The sequence below is a fragment of the Podarcis tiliguerta genome (genome assembly GCF_965153285.1).
Source record: "Podarcis tiliguerta genome assembly, chromosome: 13".
Taxonomy (NCBI): Eukaryota; Metazoa; Chordata; class Lepidosauria; order Squamata; family Lacertidae; genus Podarcis; species Podarcis tiliguerta.
This window is the reverse complement of record NC_139546.1, coordinates 13,719,118-13,733,821: the sequence shown is the minus strand read 5'-3', so window position 1 is coordinate 13,733,821 and position 14,704 is coordinate 13,719,118. Positions and strand designations below refer to the sequence as shown.

General features: G+C 46.1%; 1 protein-coding gene and 1 long non-coding RNA gene across 7 annotated transcripts in view; one reads left to right on the top strand and one right to left on the bottom strand.

Moving 5' to 3' along the window:
• Window positions 1–14,704, bottom strand: part of PCGF2 (polycomb group ring finger 2) — a 48,821-nt gene that overhangs the window by 16,385 nt on the left and 17,732 nt on the right. For 3 of the 6 annotated variants that reach the window (XM_083407931.1, XM_083407930.1, XM_083407934.1), the window contains exons 2-3: window positions 2,893–3,035; window positions 2,390–2,486 (exon numbers count right to left, since the gene is read on the bottom strand). In XM_083407931.1, the coding sequence (XP_083264057.1) occupies window positions 2,390–2,486; window positions 2,893–3,004 (209 nt within the window). In that variant the 5' untranslated portion in view covers window positions 3,005–3,035. Of the gene's footprint in view, window positions 1–2,389; window positions 2,487–2,892; window positions 3,036–5,145; window positions 5,543–5,567; window positions 6,127–7,477; window positions 7,565–14,704 lie in introns of those variants that run through there. The other 3 variants (XM_083407933.1, XM_083407932.1, XM_083407929.1) reach the window with 3 other exon arrangements.
• On the top strand, window positions 8,736–9,386 carry LOC310662429. The gene is made up of 2 exons (XR_014504286.1): window positions 8,736–8,970; window positions 9,042–9,386. It is a non-coding gene; the product is annotated as an uncharacterized lncRNA (long non-coding RNA).

Sequence of the window (14,704 nt, the reverse complement as noted above, 5' to 3'; positions counted from 1 at the left end):
ACCCACTTGCATATAGCAGTGAAACATACCTGCTTCACAGATCAGTGCCTTATCAGTTTCCTTGTGAAATAAAGTAAAATACTGTTGTGTACTCCAACACTGAGGCATACGCATGGCTTTTTAAGCATTCTCCCTAAAAATCATAAAACTGCTTAGAGATTGGGGACATTCAGAGAAGCTGGAGAGGAAATCACAACTAATATACCCAGTACACCTGCTCTCAGTGGCACATTTGAAATCAATCAGAGACTGCGCTCTCGCCATGGGGTCGCTAAACCCCAGTGACATTTCGCTGCACTTTTAACCTGGTGCGTTTTCTCCCCTCTCGCATGCCTCTTTGCACTGGCAGCTCGCACCTGCCGGGTGGATGGGTGGGCGCATGCATGCGTCTGGGAGCGCGGATGTTTATGGGCCTCTGAGGAGAGGCTGGTGGGAGCTCGGCTTGTAAATATTTTGCAGAACGCCTGAAGTGTTACTAGAGAAATTAATCTGCACAGCGCAGGAGCTAAAAATACAACCGGAGAGATGCATCTGTGAGAAGTCGCCTTCTTGGTTTCTATGCCAACCATCTGCAGAGTTCAGTAAGGTGCGTCTGGCTTCCCCCAAAATCCAGACTAACAAGGAAGCAGCCGGATAACCACTTCAAAGCCAAGCATTGCTGGGCGGGCTTACTTTTGGAAAAGAAACGTTTCATCAAAAAAAAAATGCAAAGCCACAAAGGCAGGAGAGTTGGCGATGGGGGTGGGTCTCAACGTTCTGCATAGCCCATTGACTCTCTTTCCGACTTGCAAAAGCTAAATAAATTGTGCAAAATCCATGAACGTGTGCAAATATTCTGCATTTTAATCTTGCATTAGAGGCAGGCTCTTCGTGGCGCACAGCAGGTTTAAATTGACGCAGAATTGGGAAAAGCGCAACGCGTGCATGCCTCGGGCAGGAGGTTAATGCAAGAGCTCCAAGACAAATGGATCGATACATCATAAACCACAATCATACTCGGATTTAATAGTTCTTAGAGCTTCTTCAATAGCTTGCTCATCTGTGGTCCAAAGACTGTGGTCCAAAGACATTATCAGAGCCCATTAATTAGCAGTGCAGCTTTGCCATACAGAAATGCAGCCATTCGTCCCCCGATAGAGAAACACAGCCACGTTAGGCTGTGCATGTATTGGATCAGTGCCTGAAAGCAGTGACAGGCTGGGTGGGGGCCAAAAAACTGAGGCTGAATCCTAATAAGACAAGGTGTGCTGTGGGTTCGCTGGGGAGGAACTGGATCTTGCCAGCAGGCTGGACTCTTAACTCCCTCACATCCTGCATGCCAATTTAAATAATAATAATAATATTTTTTATTTGATTTTACAAATGTAGAATTATAACAATCCAAACTGCAGAAACATATCTAGAGATTTCTCCGAATCTCTGGACTTCCCACCTTCCCCTCCACGGGTCCTATTGTACACCTTCTCAACTGCATATTATTTCATAATCCATATTTTATATCTCTCCATATTGTCCATAGTATTTGCTACATTACAAGTGTTATTAGAATCCGGCTAATGTTTTCATCTGCTTACAGTGGTCTCCTAGATAAGTTATAAATTTTTCCCATTTCTTATTAAAGTTTTGATCTACTTGGTTCCTGGGCTTTCCGGTCAGTTTTGCCATTTCAGCACAGTCCAACAGCTTCCTGCATGCCAAATTTGATAGGTAGGTTGGGCTGCCCCCCTGTCAATCACATGTCCCAATAACAGCAGGTGACCTGCTTTTGTCCTCACCTGTGATTCAAGCCAACCGTCAGGTTTTGCCTAGCTCTGTGCAAGTCTCTTTGGGTCTAAGTGACAACCTCTCCACAGTTACAGACATTACAGGGCAAGCTCTAGCCCAGGGGTAGGCAACCTACGGCCCGGGGGCCAGATGCGGCCCAATCGCCTTCTCAATCCAGCCCGCGGACAGTCCAGGAATCAGCGTATTTTTACATGAGTAGAATGTGCCCTTTTATTTAAAATGCATCGCTGGGTTATTTGTGGGGCCTGCCTGGTGTTTTTACATGACTAGAATGTGTGCTTTTTTTTAAAATGCATCTGGGTTATTTGTGGGGCACAGGAATTCGTTCATGAATTTTCCTCAAAATATAGTCCAGCCCACCACACGGTCTGAGGGGCGGTGGACCGGCCCAGGGCTGAAAAAGGTTGCTGACCCCTGCTCTAGCCGCTACATGCTGCTGCCATCCATATGAACCCATCCTTGGCTGCAGGGGTGCCACCTAGGGCGAGCCGAGGGACCTTGCCCCCCCCACTCTGAAATTTTCAAGGTGACATGAGCACGTCGCACAGCTACTTGCCTGACACAGATAACCGCCGCAGCTGACATATAAATGAATGTGACATACCTGATGCTGAGCAGTGGCCTTGTTTTATGCACTTGGACATCGCACATTGGGCAGTATTTGTTCGTCTCCAGGTAACGGACGATGCAGGTTTTGCAGACTGTAAAGGAAAGAAGACAACAGGGGTGGGAGGACAAAGCCACCACAGGGGAAGATCTACGACACAGCGGACAACAGCCATGGCCGGCCCTACCATGAGGCAAAGCCTCACAAGACTAACAGAACTGAACTTAGGAAGCCACATGGAGTGCCAAAATTCCAAGGCTTGATGGTCTCAGGTAATGCCCGTGTCTTGCTACTGCCGGGGAAAGGCCCTGGTGGCAGAGGCAGCCAAGGGGGGAAGCATGGGATGCCACCCAGTCGATAGTGAGGAAAATGCCCTTTTCATATGCTCAAAGGGGGGTGATTATTGTTCTGCATATTTCAACAGCTGAAAAGAGAGCCCAGGGATGAGGCACGTATCCCATTAATCCTCAGGAGTTTCCAGATATGGTTTTTAAACTTACAAGAGTGTAAGCATTCCACAATGGTTGTGGCATCGATGAAGTAGCCTCCGCACAAAGCGCACATCAAGTGAGGGTTCAGCTCTGTGATTTTTATCCTGGTGGTCCTGTGCATTTTGGATCCTGAGAAGCTCAGCAGATCCTCTCTGGAAGAAGAAGAAGGGGGGGAAAGACCCAGGGTAAGTAAGACAACCTCAGTCATGCTGAAAATTTGTGGCAATAGCCAAATATTTCAAACCAGGGTATCAGAGCAGGCTGCCAGAAACTGTGTGCTTTGAAGTTCTCCTAGGGGCAGTTATGGGTATCAACTGTGCTTTTTTTAATGCATGTGTGTGTGTGTGTGTGTGTGTGTGTGTGTGCTCTATACAGGTTATTCAGGTTGCATCATTTATTAAGCTGCCTCTGAAGAATAATAAAGAATTCTGCACATAAAAGATAGAGTCACTGAAACCCCGACCACAGAAAAAGCTTGCTCACTTCCTCGCTCTCTGGTTTTTGGAGACCTCACCCGATATTGCTCATACACTTTCAGAGCAATACCACGCCCTGAAGTGAAAAGAGGGTGTTTTTTTCAATCTTGACTTGGGGTGCTATCTTCTGTACACCTGTATGCATAGTGCTGTCACAGTCTGTACATGAATCTTGGTATACTTGCCTATCAAATGCAGACTGCAAACCATCTGGGGAACGAACAAGCTCTTTCCATATTGTATCCTGAGTAGCGCCATCAGATACAATAGGGGTGGGATATAGTAGTCCTTGCAGTCCCCAGAGCTGGGGGGCATGCAAACCACATTACTCACTGAGGTTTTTCAATTCCCAGAGGACCAATACAAAAAGTCGGTGTGTATAATGGTGTCATAGAAAATTATTTTTAAAACCCTACCTTTTCTTCCAAAAAAGGAAGCCCAAGGAATCTAAATAAATCCATAAAATAAAAAATGCAATGCACAGAGTATATAATCTGACAGAATTTTGACTTTTTGGACATTATTCTGTAGCAGACTGCAAACATACACCAATTGCAAGCCCCACACGTGTTCAGGCTAAGTAATATCTCCTGCTAGGAAAGTAGTTTGCCAGATCCACTGGCATGGGGAAGGGGTAGTCTAGGTGACACCAAGTTAAATTAACTTTTGTAAGCATTTGCGAGACTAGGGGAGCCTCTCTTCCTGACTCAAATGCGTCATTGAGGTGCCAGATGAAGAGTATCATAAAATACTTATTCTAAAGCTGATCTGGCACAATTTTGAAAACAAGGAGATGCTTTTTCTAGAGCGTTGATCACTAGCTAAACTGAATAGGGATGAAAAATCCATCCTTGATGGATTTTTGGTGCTCCATTAACATTAACCCAAGGGCACTAGCTCACTGCTGATATGCAACCAGCTCTTGTGCCACACCTTTTCAAAGACCACCTCTGCATCCGTAAGGGCAAAAAGTGCACCCAATCCCCAGAAGACCCTGCAACGTTGCCAGACGCTGTGGCTGCAACTTTGGATTGTGTGCCACGTTTCTTTCCCACATCCGCATATGGTAAAGGTAAAAGACCCCTGGACGGTTAAGTCCAGTCAAAGGTGACTATGGGGTTGTGGCGCTCATCTTGCTTTTAGGCCGAGAGAGCTGGCATTTGTCCACAGACAGCTTTCCGGGTCAAGTGTCCAGCATGACTAAACCGCTTCTGGCGCAACAGAACACCATGACGGAAACCAGAGCGCAAGGAAACACTGTTTACCTTCCCATCGCAGCGGTACCTATTTATCTACTTGCACTGGTGTGCTTTCGAACGGCTAGGTTGGCAGGAGTTGGGACAGAGCAATGGGAGCTCACCCCGTCACGGGGATTCGAACCACCGACCTTCCAATCGGCAAGCCCAAGAGGCTCAATGGTTTAGACCATAACGCCACACACGTCCCATTCCCACATAGCGAACAGAGGATGGCTTAACATTGGGCCATTCGGTAAATTTGGCTGTCGGGCACAGTAACAATCACATAGCCTTCCATTGCTCCCCAGATTCAGACTGATACATTCTTCTTCTTTGGTGATCACCCATAGCCAAGTAAGATTGTCTTCCATAAACACGGTTTATATCCTGCCCAAAGTCTGCCATTTTGTTCGTTCTTCTGCCGTACTTCTCTTCATATTCTTCCTATCTTTTTAAAATATGTATTAGAAAAAGAGAGTTGGTTTCCCCCCCCCCCATACTGACTAAAACAAAGCCCTATGGCAAGCCTGAAAGTAATTATACAGAACCCTAGAGCCAGTCCTCTCATTAGTCAGAGTAAGGCAACTGCCTCGGGCGTCAGGTCCTGGGGGGCGGCAGCAGCACTGCGGCTGTTCTTCTCAGCCCCTACCCAAAGCTGTTCCCCTCTGCTGGAGAACAGGGCTGTTTGTGCCCCCCAGGCTATATTGCCCATCCTAAACAAGCCTCCTACCCCCTCATCCGTGTGAGGAAATATTCAACTGGCTTCTCTACATGAAATGGGGAGGGGAGGGCATCATATTGTCCTTTGCCTCAGGCAGCCAACTGTTTTGGGCCATCCCTGGGCCCAGTCAACATGACATAACGAAATAATTGTACAGAAACAAATAAGGCTTGCAGATCCCCTGAACACAGTCTGCTTGGGGGGGGGGGGCAGAGAGGGAAGGGCCCCATAAGGCTTATGTAGCCTTACCAGATTAACATTTAAGCCTCTGGGTAGGGTCTGCCTCCCCTTCTGCCATAACCTTTCTATGGCACCTTGCCATGGCAGGCACCTTAATAACAACTTCACGTGTGACCCCCCCCCCGCTCGTATTGGGGACCCCTTCATGCACCACAAATAGGCACTATTCCTGCAAAACAACAACAACAACACATCAAGGGGGAGCCACAGCTTCTGTGGATCAAGGCCTCCAGTTTAAAATGGGGAAGGGGGAAATAACAGGGGTGTCGAAACATTTTTGAAAGCATCCTCCCTCTCGATATTAAAATGCAAAGAAGAAAATAAGTTGTTTTCTCCTTTGTGGCTGATGAAGAAATTTAGCGGCATGTTGGGTGTTTTCAAGGATGGGGAAAAGGGAAATAGGCCTTTTCTCTCTCCCCCCCCCTTCTCTGTTTCTTCTAGGAAATGCAGCCTCGTTTTATACAATGAAATGTAGGAAGGGTTTAAAGGAAGGGGGGGAATCCTGTGATTATAGTTCTCCCTCTTTTCCTCTCTACTATATACGGCTGAATATATACAATAGGAGACATTAGAAGCCACAACCCCTCCTGGCTCACCGAGGCAGCTTTTCTGTTTCCATAGTAACGCCTATACTTGGCAAGAAGCCAGATTATTATTGCAACTACCCAAGGTGGAGGTGGGAAAAAAAGAGGGGAAGGAAGGAGGAGGAAGAAGATGGGGAAAGCAGGCAAGGGAGAAAAAGAAAAAGAAAGAAATGCCATACCGGCGTGGCGTTTGCAAAGTGGTTTGAGACCCACGTCGTTTCTGGGCCTGGGCAATTCCTACCACAACCCAAAGCAAAAATGCCCCCTCACATCCATGTTATCGAAATCATCCAGATAACTAGCTGAATTTTACATCAGCAATGGTGGCAGAACTGCAAAAGTGAAGCCCTATTTCATTTCAAGGCTTTTGGGCTTCCAGATGTTTGCTGGTCTCTAAAAACCGTCAGGCCCAGGCATAATCCAGAAATATCTGGAGGGTCACAGATTCCTCAGAGCCCAGCTCTTTGCAAAAGGGGCGCACCATTCTCGTATTGCTTTAAAAAATCTTTTCAGGTCTGCTGATGAAAAGCAAAAACTGCTCAGGACAGAAGTCAACCTTTTCTCCCTATACCTGAGAGGCATAAGAGAAAGGAAAGCTGAATAAGGGATAAGCAGCCCTAACAGATGGGGGAGCAATTATTTTGCTCGCTCTGTCGGTTTCAACAGCAAAAGGTCTGGATATGAAATTTGATGGAGGCGACCGTCTCAGGTTTCATCAAGGAAACCAGCTTGTTTTAAAAAAGCTTCCTCTCCACACCACTCCTGCTAGGCCAAGTTTTGGGATTCTTTAAACCGCCAACAAGCCAGCATTGCCACAAACATAGGCGCACATGCTAATTTAGGGGAGAGAGGTGAGGAAAGGATGTTTTGAGTCTCTGTCTCATACACGCATTTTGCTTTGATTCATTATGATATAGCTTCCATTTTTATTTACTCATCGCCCCCAACCTCATCTGCCCCCTGCAATTTTCTAGGGGCACACAGAGGACACCACTGGGAGAATCTCTTTATGTGCCTTTTACTTGCCATTCACTTGCTATTGTCATTCACTTAGCTATTAAATTGCCCCTTGCAGCTTCCAGAGGGTGGGGAAACAGTATTTGCCACATTTTCACTTTGTGTGGAGAACCTAAGAAAAAGCGCAAGAGAATTTGCCATCCTTTCCCCCTCCCGGAGCCTAAATCTAGGAGATATCGTCACTGGTTCCATGGCAGTCCCTTCCGCTTCTTAAAGAAGTTCCTCAAAGGGTCTTTTCCAACTGGATCTCTTGCCCTTCCACCTTTTTGGGGTTTTTTCCCCTTTACATTAAAAAAAAAAAAAAAAACCTTTTCTCACAGGACAGCTTTCCTTCCAAAACCTGGTCTAAATTTGTTTCCGTACACATAAATTAGTATATGTACATTTAATGTACATTTGCGCCATGGGCCCAAAGTCAGCCTGAGACATTTTGCTACCTGAGATGAGGAACAAGATGGCACCCACACATTCCATGCATGGCATGTGCCCAGGGTGTTGCCTGTTGAGGCCGGTCCTGCATGGGCCTGTGCTCAAAGTCCGCCACAAAATGGAGGAAGAAATTGTAAATTTCTAAATAATTCTAAATAATTATTATTATAATTATTATAATTATTATAATTATTATTATAATTATTATAATTATTATAATTCTAAATTATTATTATTATTATTATTTATTATTTATACCCTGCCTATCTGGCTAGGTTTCCCCAGGCACTCTGGGCGGCTTCCAGCAAAAAAATTAAAAGCACATTAAAACATTACAAGTACAATAAGGGTTTCCTGCACCCTTATTTATCCTTTTCCCTAAACTGAAGGGGTACAGTTAGGGTTACCCCAGAAAGCCCTAAAAACTGTTTGTGAATTCCCCCCCCCAGCCAGGCCTCGGCGTACGCATTTTAAAAACTGCAATTTCCTCTAAGACAAAAAGCACAAGCTAAGCAGTCCTCTTTGTAACAAAAACGCTGTAACAAACCTAGAGCTGAGAACAGAAAACCTTTCGGTTCCCAGATCTAAGCAACCTTGTCCTGGTACATTGATTTGCAACATACTTCCGGGAACAGAACCAGGGAACGAAAGAAGCAACATTCTATGTAAGAATGTGTGAAGGGGGAGAGGGAAAAGGGGTTTGAAAAAAAGGATAAAACCTGCTTGTAAAATGTTTTCGGTGCGGCCTGTCTTTTGTGAACTGAATCACACAGGTGCCTCTGCCCCTCCGGATGGCAGAATAAAACGCTCTTTCTCTGGATTAACCCCTTGGTGTCGTTTGGCTCCTTTTGTCTCTGCTCGGGTGCAACAATTATTCCTACCCATGGATTAAAAAGGCTACATATTTCTGGTGCGTTGGCCGGGAATAAGCACGTTCCCCGAGATCGAGGGACAAAGAGGTCCAGGGCGTCACTGCAAGGCGAGCAGCTCAGGATCCTGGGTCAACAGTTCCAGCGCGCATCCTGCCATCTTCGTGGGAGGGACTGGCCACCCATTCCTGAGTGGACACGCAACAAGTGACGGAGAGAAAGAGCAACGGCCGTGCAGAAAGAAGGTACCTTGAGGAACAAGGTAAGCTCCACAGGGATAGGTGGGAGCAATAAGAGAGTCTGATCAACTCCGCCAGCAGGGTAGAAGAAGTGCCACTGGGTTTGGTATTGCCCAGAAAAGCAGCAAAAAGGGTGCTGCAGGGCGCCGGTCGAAGTCTAAGCGCTGCCGGTTATGGTTGGTTTTGTGCCCAGAAGAAGCAGTAGAGTGCTCTTGGGCCCCGGTCGAAGTCTAAGCGCTGCCGGTTATGGTTGGTTTTGTGCCCAGAAGAAGCAGTAGAGTGCTCTTGGGCCCCGGTCGAAGTCTAAGCGCTGCCGGTTATGGTTCTTTTTGTGTCCAAAAGAAGCAGTAGAGTGCTCTTGGGCCCCGGTCGAAGTCTAAACGCTGCCGGTTGTGGTTATTTTTTGGGGGGAAAGGGATTGGGGGAGGTGCATGGGTTTTTGTTTTTTTCTGAATGTGCGTGTGGGGACACTCCAGTGAATGTTTTGAGTGTGTGAGACGTTGAAAGCAACGTCCGGCCTGTGACTGAGTGAGAGAAAATAACGTTAGGAGGGCTGAGTGTCCCAGTGTCCCCAGGATCCCAGAGTCATGGGAAATAAAAGCAGTAAAACAATTCTTGAGACACCACTACAGAGCTTTCTGGAAAACTGGAAAAGTGCCATGAAAGCAGAAGAGTGGGGATGTAAACTCAAACAAAACAGACTCCAACATTTATGTGAAGTTGACTGGCCTTCGTATTTACCATAATGGCCTCCTGGAGGATCCTTTGATCCAAACTTGGTCAACATTTTATGGAGTAACATTTTCAAGGCCCACACAGATCAGATTCCCTATATTTCTATCTGGAAAGCCAATGTGGATCAAAATCCCTCATGGCTTCGGAAAAATAGAATTGTGACTGCCCAAGTCAAACTGTGTTCAGTACAATTACAAGTTAAAAAGCCACCAGTTTTGCCAGTCCTGGAAGAGGAGATAATTACCCCACCACCACCATATGCAGCAACTGCACCAGGGCTAAATGAGGTTCCCCTTACCCAACCCCCTTTTGATGCAAGCAAGGAAAGTGAAGAGGAAGGTGATGATGATTGTGATAATGATGACTTCAGAAAAACTCTAGATAAAGAGATAAGATGGACTAGTAAGCAGTCTGACAGAGTGTTCCAGTATGTAGAACCGTTTAAAACAGAACTGGATGTGGCTTCTTGGTTCTAGAAGCAGCACAATGCAAGGATGTGAATTGGCAGACAGAAAGAAACAGAGCAGAAGGCTTTGAGAGCCGCATAGGACAGAACTGTTAAAAAAGAGAGACAATTAAACCCAAGGGATTGAAAAAGCCCCAGGATTACAATACTGACCATTGAGGAAATCCGCAAGATACATGCCCTCAGGGCAGCGGACAATACTGATGTTGCAATTGAGGCAGCTAAAACTCCACTTTGATGGCCCACCCACTGACTGTACGACCCCCTGGAGTCATCCAATGTACAGGACCACAGACCTTCAAGCACCCTAAATCAGAATCCTTCTTTCGAAGAGGACCCAGCCAAAATAATTAGGGGTTTGTCTTCAAGCAGCCAGAAAGCCAAAAATGCAAGAGGGTGTCCACGGGAGGGAAAGAAGACGCCTAGGGAAGAAACCAGTGCACCATCTGCAGGCAAGAGGGTCATTGGAAGATGGAATGCCCATAGGCCCCACGCCCGACACACCCCACCCCCACAGGCTGGGAACAATAAGATTTCTCAAAAATGATTTCTTCTCATCTCTATTCTTGCTAAAAGACTGTTGCAGCTAGAAGCGAGTGAACTAACTGTTTCTCATTCCTGCAAGTAACAGGACATCAGCTTTTTTTTTTTTGCCCTTGTGCCAGGCGCTTGGAGGTAGCTTCAGAGCGTTATCTCTTGGCTGCTATCCCAAGAGGAAAATGCTGCATTCTCACCAACCAGCTACCCTGAACCCCACACTGTCTGGATTTACGGTTCAGCCACAAAAAACCCAGAAGGCCAAGGGTTACCCACCCCCCTTGCCTCAAGCACTAACTTGAGGAAAGTGACTTTCTTAAAAGCAAGTGAATGCTTTCTGTGAAACTTTGTCAAGTTTTTCTTTTTAAGGTGCAATTTTACTCTGAAAAAGGAGCTGCAGCATAACATAGGAATTTTGAAACTTTGATACTTTGCCAGAAGCAAGGGAACACATTGGACACTAGCAAACTAGGCAGATGAAAACTGAAATTTGCAACATGGCTTACAGGCCACGAGAGCTCTGAAACTTAGAGCACACGAATGAGACTTTAAAAAAAAAATCTCAGCTGGCAAAAACTAAACCCAAGGAACAGAACTGTTAACCCCTTGCGAAGTTTCCTGCCAAGCATACCCTTTTGAATTAATGTTTGCTAGGCCTATACCTTAGGTGCAAATGCTATCTGTCAATGTACAGTCGTTCTGCCGTGTGTTTCTTTTTCTCTTCTCTTGACAGGTAAACCGGCCAGAGGCTGTCCTGTTTCTCTACAGCTGTTAAAGTCACCAGCATCTGTGACACCTGATCTGCACTGGCCCCTTCGACTCACCCCAGACGTCCAGACATCGCTCCAGCCTTGTTGGAAGAGACCCAAGACGTCCAACGCCCACCAGACGACTGAACGCCCACCACACTACAGCCCTGCTCACGTCACTCTGGAAGCTGACGTTTTGCACGGCTCAAGAAACCAGCGTGGATTGAAAGGGGACATTTTCTTTTCTTTCCTTTTGCATAACTGAATTTTATTGAAGGTACCTGGGCCTGGTTTGCTTTACGCCACCCCTGCAGAAGAAAGTGTCTAGTGAGTCTTTTTCTTTCAGCATAATTACACCCCAGCCCACTCTCTAGCACTTACCTAAGCCCCTCCACATGCATACAATGGCTCAAATACAACTGTGGGTCCCCGTGCTGGTATTTCTGCTGCCTTTGACCTTTGATATGTCAATACCACTCACAGTGACCAGACAACTGCTGCAATCATGGGGGGCCCACCACACATATAATAAATGGATTCAGGTTGCTGAGATGGTTGCGTTCTCTGCGAATCGGACCAATTGTGCCGTTTGCACTCTGGCCCCTGTAGATGCTCTGGGAGGAATGCCACTCCTCCCTGTGCCTTGGAATGAATCCTTGGTTACAACTCCACTGGTTGCCTTCCAGCCTCTGGGCAACCATTCTTCTTTATGGAATCATTCCGTCCCTTTCCAGGTTCACAGGATCACTGGCTGCCTTTGTGTCAACAAATCAAATGACGCCAGTGACGCTCAGACCTATGTGGGCACTTCCCACTGTGATCGTACCTTCCCAGCCCCAACTGACATGCCTGAATCCAAGACAGGAACTTTTTCTGGTTCCAAATTGACTGCATGCCTGGCCCGCTTGCTGACAGGCACCATATCTGCCCATGGTCAGGACGTTTACTGGGTGTGTGGCAGAAAGGCCTATCATGCCCTCCCAAGAGGATGGTATGGGGTCTGTTTTCCAGCCTACTTAATACCCCCCATGTGGATTCCTGACCAGATATCCACTGCAACCCCTAGAAGGAGACGTTCAGCTGACCTGGCAACACTTGCAGGTGGCAGCTCCCAGAATTGGGGCCAAAATCAGTGGCCTCCGGAAAGGATACTGGCCCATTATGCTCCAGCCTCTTGGAATCGGGGAGAGAAAATCTCTGGGGCAAGGGGGCCAATCTATAACTTGAACCGCATAATCAGACTCCAGGCAGTGGTAGAGATTGTTGCTAACACAACAGCCACGGCCCTTAGGCTAATTGCCACGCAATTGGATGAGACACGCAATGCGTTTCTCTCAGTCCGATTAGCGTTGGACTTTCTCCTGGCGCAACATGGCGGCTTTTGTGCAGCCTTAAATCTCACAGGTGGGGCCTGTTGCTTTAACATCTCTGATCATGGTGAGGCCATTCGCAATTTGGCAGCAGGACTTGAAACAGTGGCCCATATTCCTACCCAAACTTGGGAGGGATGGGACATGTCATGGCTTGACTGGTTGCCAAAACTAGGATGGGTAAAAGGCCTGTTTTTGCTGCTGCTTGACCCACTTTTCATTTTGCTAATTTTTTTGCTTTTCTGTACCTTGCTTGCTGCAATGCTTGCATACAATGACACGCAATATGATTTCTCGCATGCTTCGCCCCCAGATTATAGCTCTGACCCGAGAATATCAGCCTGTGCCTTCCTGGGACGAGCCTTTTTGAGAAAAAGGCTGTCCAAAATTGAGAGGTATGGAATGAAGGGGTACAGTTAGGGTTACCCCAGAAAGCCCTAAAAACTGTTTGTGAATTCCCCCCCCCAGCCAGGCCTCGGCGTACGCATTTTAAAAACTGCAATTTCCTCTAAGACAAAAAGCACAAGCTAAGCAGTCCTCTTTGTAACAAAAACGCTGTAACAAACCTAGAGCTGAGAACAGAAAACCTTTCGGTTCCCAGATCTAAGCAACCTTGTCCTGGTACATTGATTTGCAACATACTTCCGGGAACAGAACCAGGGAACGAAAGAAGCAACATTCTATGTAAGAATGTGTGAAGGGGGAGAGGGAAAAGGGGTTTGAAAAAAAGGATAAAACCTGCTTGTAAAATGTTTTCGGTGCGGCCTGTCTTTTGTGAACTGAATCACACAGGTGCCTCTGCCCCTCCGGATGGCAGAATAAAACGCTCTTTCTCTGGATTAACCCCTTGGTGTCGTTTGGCTCCTTTTGTCTCTGCTCGGGTGCAACAATTATTCCTACCCATGGATTAAAAAGGCTACAAAACTTTTTACAAAGAGGGCCAGATTTGATGAAGTGAAGGGCCGTGAGGGCCGACCTAAGGGCCAACCAAAGAGTTGTTAACCTTCTTTTAGAATCGAAGTTGTTGAGGTTTTTTTAGGATTTTACCCCAAGAAATAAACCAACCAACCGGCGGGCCGGATTGGGCCCCCAAAATGAACTTTGCCTGCCTTGGGAAAATAAGAGCCATGTTAAGAAAGCTGCTGTTGTCTTCTTCAGAGTAAACCATAGGTTGGGGGGTGGACAGGAATTAGCAAAATCCCACAACCATTGGAAATAGAGTTTATAAAGAGACTTTAACTTTCATGACAAAGAGAGGGCAAAGGAGCTCTCTCTCTCTGTGTGTGTGTGTGTGTGTTTGTGTGTGTGTTGTTTTTCTTTAAAAAAAGTGTTCTTGGTAACAAATTTCAGATCAACTGAAGTTAAATCCCCATACTGGGCTCTCATGAATGGTCAAAAACATAAAAACGATTACCAAAAACAAGCAGCAAACCATGGGCGAAAGTAAACCTGGTGCTTGAATTGTAAAGGGAGAGGTAGGGGTCCCTTACAGAAACCCACAGACCCCACTTTCTGACTCCTACCCCATAGTTTATCTAAACTACAGTTCCCATGTAACTTTAAAAAAAAAGAAATTAAGGGGCCATAAAGGGCAGAGAGTCCCCCTCCGTACCCTCCCTATAATATAAGAACTGCCCAAAAGCAGGGAGTGAGGGGTTTTGTGACAAGTCTGCAAAACACAATATAGGCACACTTATTTCCACCACTGCCACTGGTTTAAAAGGAGTAATAATAATAATAATTTATTATTTTACCATGCCTATCTGGCTGGATTTCCCCAGCCACTCTGGGCGGCTCCCCACAGAATATTAAAAAACACGATAAAACATCAAGCATTAAAAACTTCCCTAAACAGGGCTGCCTTCAGATATATTCTAAAAGTCATATAGTTGTTTATCTCCTTGACATTTGATGGGAGGGCATTAAACAAGGTGGGCGCCACTACCAAGAAGGCCCTCTGCCCTATGCTACAAGCACACATGCTTTCATCCCTCTTTTCCCTCCAATGTATAGCTTTAAAATTATTATTTTTTAAAAAAAATTAACAAGCACAAAAAAATAGCTTAACTTGAAGGGTTGGAGGGGAAACAAAGAACGAGAGACACACAGCCAATGATTTTAAATAATAATAATAATAAATCACAAACCCAT